Source organism: Eulemur rufifrons, chromosome 19 (assembly GCF_041146395.1).
Source record: "Eulemur rufifrons isolate Redbay chromosome 19, OSU_ERuf_1, whole genome shotgun sequence".
Lineage (NCBI taxonomy): Eukaryota > Metazoa > Chordata > Mammalia > Primates > Lemuridae > Eulemur > Eulemur rufifrons.
In genome coordinates, this window is record NC_091001.1 from 80,918,476 (window position 1) to 80,928,647 (window position 10,172).

Here is a 10,172-nt window from a genome sequence, read left to right on the forward strand (position 1 = left end):
ATATACAATGACTGCAATATGCAATGAGTATCCAGTTTCTGTGCATGTATAAAGATCTTTGAAAAAGAAGGAAACATTTAGGAAGTTCTTCAGAAGTTAGAAGCAGGTAACAGTCTGATGATTATAAACCAAGTCTTTTGAATGACAGACTACATTCCTTAATCTATGACAGGACATTTTGCTCCTTTTTAGTTCTTGTTGGTTATTTTCTGCTACTCATAGATGCAGGAGATGTTCTAAAGACACTTCAAATGGTACCAAGCAGTGACATTAAAAATGCCCCCACCTCTGCCTATACCTGCATACAATTTAAAACTACACTCTGAGGTATGGCTCTCTAAGAGCTTTCAGACCAACCCCATTGCCCTTTCTGAAAGGGTTACATTTTTTAAATGTTTATTTGTAGTATGTTAATTTTAAAAGGTGAAAGATTTATACGATCTGAAGAGAAACCAGAGTATATGTAGTATGTTAATTTTAAAAGCCAGTGAGCTGTAAGTTCCAGTGCAGAACTATTTGCTCTTTCTGTGGTTGATTGTATGCTAAGAAAAGCCATTTAAAAATCTTATTTTCACTAAATGTCTGCTAGCTTCTGAAGTACAATAGGTAGTTCTGTGGCCCTCTGTATAAGTGCACTCTACTTTAATTTACAATTACTTGTAGATTTTGTACCAACAAAGATTTTTAAGGATTCTGGCCCAGTTCTGTGTCTTGGTTTAACAAAGAGATTAGAAGTTTGAAAAGATACCTTGATGATGATTAAAGTGCAATTCACTTTGCTGTCCCTTTGATTTGACTGCTGGAACAGCAGCTGTGGTAGACTCACCTGTGTAAATTCAGCTCCTCTGTGGATGGTGTAAAAGAAACAGCAGGTTTTCCTCGTTTGCCACCCCTGAATTTATATTCAGTTTTTAATATTAAGAGCAGTAGATTTGAAAACACTCATACATGTAGTACCTGTGGTTTTTAGAATAACAAATTATTACTGAACTTTAATCTGTGTCTCACTGCTTAATCTGCAATCATAGTTTACAAGGCCAGATTTTCTCTTAGAGTAAGTATAAACTCTCTTTTTAAATCATTGTGTCTACTTGTATTACACATTATGATCTGCTCTGTGTGTGTGTATTCATTTCTAAAATGATGTGCTCTTGCATTTAGCTTTTTGCTTATTGATGTAATTACTTTAAAACTGAGTAAAACTAATGGATAAAAATAAACAAGTAGGAAAGTCTCTTAAAAGTGTTGAGAGTGCATAGACAACTAGAATCCTTTGCCCTTATAGCATGGTTCTTGGTGGAGTTATAAATCATATGTGTTTTGCCCACAAAGCACATGCTAATATTAAGTTGTTTTTAAAGTGATTGTGTTGCATCACCATGGTTCTTCTGTGCTCTGTAGGGTATCATGTTGCTTTAATGTAATGAACCGATTCCTCAGCTCCTAAATCTCCATGCTGGAAATGATTACATAAAGCTGAATGGCTATGCCTGAAGTCTTATGAATCTTGAGAATTTCTTATTCTTTGAAAATGTCTTACAGAGACTTTTCTTATTCTTAGAGGGGAAAACTTCTGCATTTATAACTAGTTTCTGTTGCAAATATCAGCGATTTTAGCTTATATAGCATTCTGTTTGAAAAGTAAGCATCATCTTTGCTGCAACGTCTGTATTTTAACTTTGTACAGATGTGTGTTAAAAGAACATGATGTGCTTATTTGTTGCATTTATGCTACTTTCTTACTTTAAGTAAGATGGATGAAATTACATATTAAATAAAAACAGCAGCTCAAATAGCAGTCCTTAACAAACTGAAAAAGCCTTCCAGAGACAGTGAAGAAAATGAGAACATGACTTTAATAACTCACTGACTTTTGAGAGAATTGTCTTTTTAAAAGCATGTGTATAATAATTTCTTTATTGGATTTATTCAGTGTTAACCGTTTAATGTTTAAAAGTAATCTGACATGGCCGGGCATGGTGGCTCATGCCTGTAATCCTAGCACTCTGGGAGGCCAAGGAGGGAGGATCGCTTGAACTCAGGAGTTCGAGACCAGCCTGAGCAAGAGCAAGACCCTATCTCTACTAAAAATAGAAAAATTAGCCGGACAACATGGTGCGTGCCGGTAGTCCCAGCTACTTGGGAGGCTGAGGCAGGAGGATTGCTTGAGCCTAGGAGCTGAGGTTGCTGTGAGCTGTGATGACATCACGACACTCTACCCAGGGCAACTGAGCGAGACCCTGTCTCAAAAAAATTGATAAATAAAATTTAATAAAATAATGAAAGTAAACTGACATTAAATTATATTAGCAAAATATTACTGAAAGTATTGTTTTCTATCTTAACCAAATACAGCACTTTAATTTTTACATACCTTCAGTTATACACAAACATATACATTGTGTGTAGCATGAAACTGCAGTTACTGAGAATGGCTGCATGGCCTTGGGCAAGTTATTTAACCTCCCTGAACCTCAGTTTTCCTCTTCTGTGTTATAACACCTCCCTTTAGGATTATTGTCATGATTAAATGAGAATATCTATCCAGCATAATGTCTGACATGTAGTTATCAGTATATGTTCACCTACCTTCTGTGTTCCAAGCTTAATAAAGTTATGTATTTTTATTTGGTACTTTCCAGATAGAAAATACTTTGTATCGAGTATTAATTATCACACTCAATTCTAAAGTGAAATTTATGTAGAATAAATTTTTCTTCAGATATTTAAGGAACGTATATTTATTGAATGGCTACTGAGCATAAAACATTGCTTTCTATCATATACAGTTAAATATACTTGAACTTCAGTAAGGGAGAGATCAATCTGAATGCTATTCCAAGTTCATTTTATAGTTCCCCTCCCTTTGCTCTTTTTTTGTGCCCTTGTTGTTAACTTTTAGAACGTTTTCAAAATAAAAAAGCACTTGACTTTGTCCTGTAGTCATTTAAAAATAGGGTTGATCGATATGAAGCATTAGCTAGAAGTACAACTTGGTGCTTTTTTATTGATTTCAGTTACCAATGCCCTCAGGCTTACGGTGTGGGAATGAAAATGATATATGAAATATGCACCCAGGTTAAACAGACCCATTTTCTTCTTACATCTGCAACCACTATAAGCAGAATTCTTCATATGGAAGTGACTTTCATAGCAGTTAGTGTTCCTCTCTCTCATACACACGCACACACCCACACCCTTCCCCTTAAAACTCCAAGTGGCCTGCAGAGCCGACGTTTTTGTTATCGAAGCCAAGACTTGTACAGTTCTTTGGGAAGTTTCTGCCATTTAGTTGCTTTTATTAACAATAAAATGCTATTCAAGGTTATAGATTTACAGCCCATGAATACACTTTTTGGCATTTTAACAGATGATTATAAGCCAGAATCTTGAGGATTTGAAAGATGTTCTGCTAAGTAGCCAGTTGCAGACCAATAAAGCCAAGAGAGGGAATACCAGGGAAGCCTGCTCAGCAGGGCATGAATTATTTAGAAAGTTGTGTATGGAAGTTGGCTGTGGGCAGAGGTTGTCATGTGTCATCTGCCCCGTCAGTCAGAGCTCCAGCAGCTGTTCCCTGTCACCAGGGTCCTTGTGTACTACTGCCCATCCATCAGTGCTAACAGATACCAGCTGCCTCTCCACCCTGCTGGGGAAGCCACAAACACACAGACTCACGGTGTGTATCTCCCACTAGCCACCAGTTGGGATGGAGGCTCATTTCCAAAGAGGGAGACCAAGCACTAACTCCTTGGTCTTTTATTAGACTATTAACCAAAATATATTATCAAAAGAATTAGCTGCATGCTGGAATATCTGTTTTTGACCAAAAATACGGCTACAGTAGTATAAGAGGGTTACACATTTAAACCCAAAGAGATGCTCAGTGAGAGATGGAAAAGTTTTCTCCACCAGATACCAGATTATCAGCATCAGAGTATCACTGAAGAAGCCTTTTCTGGTTGAACACAACAATGCAGAAAAGATTGGAATGACAAGCATTGCATTTGTGATGATGCAGCAACCTGCCAAATGGGATGCATCCCAGTTCTGATTATAGACAAACCTCCAACAGTTCCTTTTTCCCTTCTTGTATTCCAGAGATACCCTTAGAGGAAAGGGTTTGAGGGCATTAGTATCACTATCTGTCTGATTGCTGTGTTGACATTTTTAAAGTGCCATTAATCATAGGAAATGGAACTTAATGGTGTAGAACAATAGCCAGCCAAGGAATGTCAAGAAAGTAAGCTACAGCCTGATATTCACATGAAATTGCAGGGAAATGCATCCTAACCCTTTAATTATTTTTTGTTCATCAATTTATGATTGAACTCAAAAGCTGAGTATTAATAACTGAGAGGCAGCTGTGCAAGCAAAAGAAATGGTACACATAGCAAAAGGAAATTTTAAAAGGCGGTTATTTTTCTTTGCAAATAGTGCAGCTATGTAATATATAAAATGAATAAATATGATAGTCATCTTTAGATTATATAATTGAGGTCTTCCATTTTGGAAGAAAGTTACTTTTTATTTTTGATATCCCCCCTCATAATTTTTCTTTTGACTCTAAACACTCAATGTACTTGATAGTATGCTACCCAGGTAACACTCCTGTCATGGCCACACAGAAGTAAAAAGCAGTGATATGGCACTTGAATAGAGTTATTCATTTGTCAAAAGCTGGGACTGGACACAGTAGCTCACACCTGTAATCCCAGCACTTTGGGAGGCTAAGGCCGCTTGAGGCCAAGAGTTTGAGACCAGCCTGGGCAACATAGTGAGACTCCCATCTGTATAAAAAAATTTAAAAATTAGCCAGGTGGGGTGGCATACACTTACAGTCCCAGCTACTTGGGAGGCCGAGGTGGGAGGATAGCTTGAGGCCAGGAGTTCAAGACTAGCCTCTGCAACACAGCGAGATCCCATCTCTACCAAGAAAAAAAAATTAGCTGGACATGGTGGCTCATGCCTGTAGTCCCACCTACTTGTAAGACTGAAGTGGGAGGATTGCTTGAGCCCAGGAGTTCAAGGCTGTATTGAACTATGATTGGACCACTGTACTCTAGCCTAGATGACAGAGTGAGACCCTATCTCTTAAAAAAAAAAAAAAAAAAGTTGGCAATATTTGATGCATATTTTATAGGATTTTGGTACCATCAGATAATTGTTTGCCTGTTGGCTAGTTTAAATTCAAATAAGTTTTCGTAACTGAAATTTTAGGAAATGAGGTAAATATAGATAACCTTATTTAGAAAATATATATGACACTAAACTATAATGAACATTACACTGTAAAATGTTTTTGGTGCTGACTCTGAGCAGGTGCTTTATTTGAAAAATAGCACAAGAACCTAAATCAACCTCCTCATTCCTCTGCTTTTTTTCCCCAAGACAGATCACCTATTTATTATAGCATGGGATACACATTATATTTTCAGTAAAGACTGATGTATGGATCCGAGATGAATGAATTTTAGGGTGACCTGAATAAGAAAATTAGAAAAGAAGTAATATTATTGATAAGTGATGGTTTTTTTTACCCCCCAATGCAGGTTTTTATCATCCATTGGAGGGACAGTCTGTGAGATTGGAAAGCCTGAAATGCAACAAAAAATAAATTCATTCCTTGAAAAGGAAGGAATAGAGAAGATTGCAGAAAGATTACAAACAACAGTACATACCTTACAAGTAATCATAGATGGTCTCAGCCAGCCTGAAAGTTTTGACTTTCGAACAGGTAAACAATTGAACTTGAATTATGGCAGTTTGCATTTGTATAGCTCATATTGTCTTCTTGGATCCTCAGAAAAATCCTATGCCATAGGCAAAACAAATACTATTCTCCCATTCTATACATATAGTGTCCTTCCTTCAAAGTCATTATAGTTAATAACCAGTGGCAAAGCTAGAAGCCAGGTGGTCTCCAGACTCCTTATCCAAATGTATTTGCCATTATACTAGACTACATGCATCATACATGTACTACTATTTGCATGAAGGCACGTATTTTTCATGATTTTTTTAAGCTGTTTTTATCTCCTGGGAGCCAGAAGTCCAAGGTAAAGCATTCAGTTCACAGGCTAAAGAGTGAATCTTCTTCCTAGATTACAGCCTTCCAAGTTCTTGGATTCTGTGTCACTGAATCCATTGAACAAAAAAGATAATATCTTTCTGTTGATTTTCCTTCTAATTAAAAGTGCTCTCTGGTTTCAGCACAGGTAGATGGTGAGGGAAGTATAACAGCCATAATTGTTGAGAGCAACGACCTGGTGAAAAAGAATTATGGTATCGAATGACCTACTTCCCAAGGGAAGTTTGAACGGGAACCCCTGAGATTTAAATGAATCTGCACACTCATCTCATAACCATTTTTGATGATACCATATTTAGGGCTTGGCTCTTTTTATTCTGATGTGGGCTATGTTGAGGTGGTTAGATATGCTTCTTTAAAAAGGTTTAAGAGAATTTAAAAACACACCCAGAAAGTTCATTGTGCTGTTCCCTTAACTGTTCTGTAGGTTTTACGTTTTTAAAAAAAAGTTAAAGAAAAATAAAATAACATCCAGTAAGACCTGTGCCAAAAATGTGGGAACAGAAGCCTCCAGATGGTCCTCCACACAAAGTGGATGTTTCAGCAGACAAATCCATCTCCATTTGGAGGCCTGATATCCTGGTATCCCTTTATGGGAATCCCATGGATGTTGTCTGGCAAGGATACCAAGTAGCGCAGTGGTTCTCAAAAAGGGTGGGATGTGCAGATGGTATGCCTGCACCCACTGTATTAGAAGATTGGCAGATATTACTCTAACTGCAAGTACCCTGTACTGGATTTGCGTGTCCATCTTCATTTTTCTGTTGTGGTGTTGATTGCTCCATTATGCCAGTCATACTATAGACTCGGAGCAAAGATCAACACTCTAAATATATGGTCCAATTAACAACCAATGGAGTTGAGCAGAAACACAGATGCACCTGGGCTCTGGACTGAGCTTTCCAGTTACTGCAGTGTTTATCAGTGTGACAAGTGAAATTTCAAATAGGTCTCTTTAAGCAAACTTTGGAACTGACCTTTGCCCTAATGTAAGTCACAATTTTCAAGATGTCTGAGAACTTTTGTTTTCCTACTAAACACATCCCCAAGGAGGAAGGCAGATGAGCCATCCTTTTGAGGGGGCAGATAGTATTTTGGGCGTTTCCACATTGCAGTATTTATGTTACATCTCTTTTCTCCATTGTCTCAAGAGTATTTCCTTTCTTAATGCCTCATGCTTTCCTCATACTCATCTTGTCTTCTGTTTTCTCAGTGACATAATCACTTCTATTTTTATTAACACTCTGGTTGCTACTTAGTTTCCCCATAATTGGGTTCATCAGAGCAGCCTGGTGACAGTGGACTGAGTATGCAGCCTTGGCTATGAAAGTGTTAAAGTTTGCATGGTACACTGAGGATTTTCTGATTTCTCAGTGTCCCAGACTGTCTTCAGGAACAAGTTAAGTAGTTCCTGACTCTAATTTTCCATGCAAAATTAAACTGAGCAGCTGATCAGGAACCCTTTGGGAATCTGCAGCAGCTGGACTTCTGCAAGAAAAGAGGGGAAAAAAGAATTTCCAAGCATAAAAACAATGCCTCTGGTGCCTCAGGGACCATCCTAGCCCTGGCTGTGATCAACGACTTAGTTTCACTTTGCTTTGACACAGTCCTAGCCCAGTGTAATATTATATTACATTGCAGTAGGTTTCTTGCTTTTGGAATTCACTGCTTTAGCATCAGGTGAAATTCTACAGAATCAGTTCCAACTTTGCATATTCTTATTTTATGAGGAAAATGAGATCTGGGGTTTAAAGAGGGTTTTTGTTTTGTTTTATGGGAAAAAGCTTAATTTTTAAAACATCTTGGTTTCAGTATGGTTGGACTAGGGGAGGGGAAGAAAGGTGACCAGTTGTTAATACAAATGTAAAGGATAGCTTTAACAAGTAATCAGGATAAAGCCAACAGCTGTGGAGGAAAAGGAAATGGAATGGGTGGAGGGGAGAATGAGGTCTTAGTAAATGGAGATCCAAGCATAGAATGAGTTCTTTGTTATTAGAGTCAACACGCAGTAATCCTAGGAAAGGGGGCCTTCGTGAAGAGCATGGATAAATGGAGCCCACAGATTATCAAGCCCCATTTCAACTGTTAGTTCTAACTGTCTCCCTCATAAAACCTTTGTTGTTGTTTTTGTTTTAACTAGAGCCATAATGACTCTTTGGCATGCTTTATACCCACCTTTTGGGGGATAGTGTTAATGAACAGAGAAATGGACACTGAAGAAAGCAAGAAAAGAGGGCATAAGGAACTTGAGAACAGAGATCTAAGTGTCCTCATCTTTGTATCTCTAGCACCCAGCAGAGTGCCTGGCTGGGAGGTAATAATAGGAGTAAATAAATGTTTGATGAATTGAATTGAAAGAAGAGAAAGAAGATTAGGTACTAGCTGGTCTGGGTTTCTGAGCCATAGATAATCAAGAATCCATGAATTTTGAGTGTATGAATATATTTGAAATGGATAGGAATTGCTTTTCTGAGTTCCAAATTTGTAGGAAGAAGTAAAGAGAGAGAACATCTGAATTTCATCCACATTTAACGAAAAGTTGATGCACTTTCTACCACCTTTAAACAATTTAAGATTCCAAGCACTGGGTTGGGGAGCGGGGGGCGGCGCTCCCGATCCCCTGTCTCAGTGTTTGTGATTATCCTTGTATATTCATTCAGCAAAGATATATTCACATCATCTCACAGAAAGAAAAATAAGACTCTCTACTCTTCTCAATTCTCTTATATAGTGCTAATGTGTACCTGCTAGTGAGACAGAGTTTGGGGAGAAGAAAGTGTTTGAGTAAATTTTTAAAAATTGTTTCTAGTGTACAAATGCTGTTTCTTTGCCCAGGATACATTTTCTCTGAAGGCAAGCCTGTGTCTTCAGCTCCTTTTATGTCCCCACTAATGTGCCTAGGAAGTACAATGTCTTATTAGTTACTGCTAACTTTTTTCCCCTTTCCTTATAGATTTTGATAAACCTGATTTCAAGAGAAGCATAGTGTGCCTGGAAGATCTGCAGGTTGGGACAGTTCTTACAGGCAAAGTCGAGAATGCCACTCTGTTTGGAATTTTTGTGGATATAGGAGTGGGGAGATCAGGGCTGATTCCCATACGAAATGTAACAGAAGCAAAACTCTCTAAAACGAAGAGGAGAAGGAGCCTTGGCCTGGGCCCTGGAGAAAGAGTGGAAGTCCAAGTACTCAACATTGACATCCCCCGATCTAGGATTACTCTGGACCTCATTAGGGTGTTGTGAGTGCCCCACTGAAAGCTAAGCACTGATTTTTATTTCCTCCTTTCTAAAGGTTGACAAAGATAAGTCAGATGTTTATGCATTCTAGATAGCAGGTAAGAAAGTCTTCACTTAATATCAGGAATATTTTCCAAACACTTTCTTTATTTTTCCTTCTGAATAAATAGAAAACTAATAGCTTGATTTCTTTTCCCCTTAAAGAAAACAACTAATAGATATCCTTATATGGCTTTATGTAGTAATGGTTTTCTGACCAAACTTTGATTTTTTATTTTTTGTAATTTGTTTTTAACCCTATTTGCATTTTGTATAACAGATTGCTTCACTTCTACATGCCAACATCTGCCTTGTTAGACTTGTATAGAATTGTCTTCTTGATTTGAATTATACGATGTTTGTTGACACGGTAGGACTGACAGTATTTGATCCTCCCATTTTATAAATTTTTTTATCAGGCCTTTTGGACTTGATTCATAATTTTGCAATAATCTTTATTTTCCATTGCCAAGCAAACCAAAAATATATTAGTACAACAGATTCTGATATGTTCATAACCATCAAGTGACTGGCTCAAAACATTTCTCAGAAGGATATATGTATTGATTCCAACAATAAAGTTTTGTAGCTAGTGTCTTGGTTTTGCTGTGCTGATTCAGTGAATGACCTAGAAGTCAATCTTGATTAAAGAAAAATGTGGTTCATGTAACGGCACCTTTGGGGAAGAGGGTAGCCTCTGGAAATTTGAAGAATGGTTTTGTTTGACTTAGCAGAGAACCCTACATTGTTTCTTAAATCAGGATTAAACTTTAAATGGGGACAGAAATGGCCTTTTTAAGGATTGAAT

The 10,172-nt window shown here is 37.6% G+C and overlaps 1 protein-coding gene across 1 annotated transcript in view; it reads left to right on the forward strand.

The window, feature by feature from the left end:
• Positions 1-9,959, forward strand: part of SRBD1 (S1 RNA binding domain 1) — a 197,631-nt gene extending 187,672 nt beyond the window's left edge. Inside the window, exons 20-21 of the mRNA XM_069494081.1 lie at positions 5,550-5,734; positions 9,042-9,959. Of these exons, the coding sequence (XP_069350182.1) occupies positions 5,550-5,734; positions 9,042-9,331 (475 nt within the window). The 3' untranslated portion in view covers positions 9,332-9,959. The remainder of the gene's footprint in view (positions 1-5,549; positions 5,735-9,041) is intronic.
• Positions 9,960-10,172: the final 213 nt, after the last annotated feature.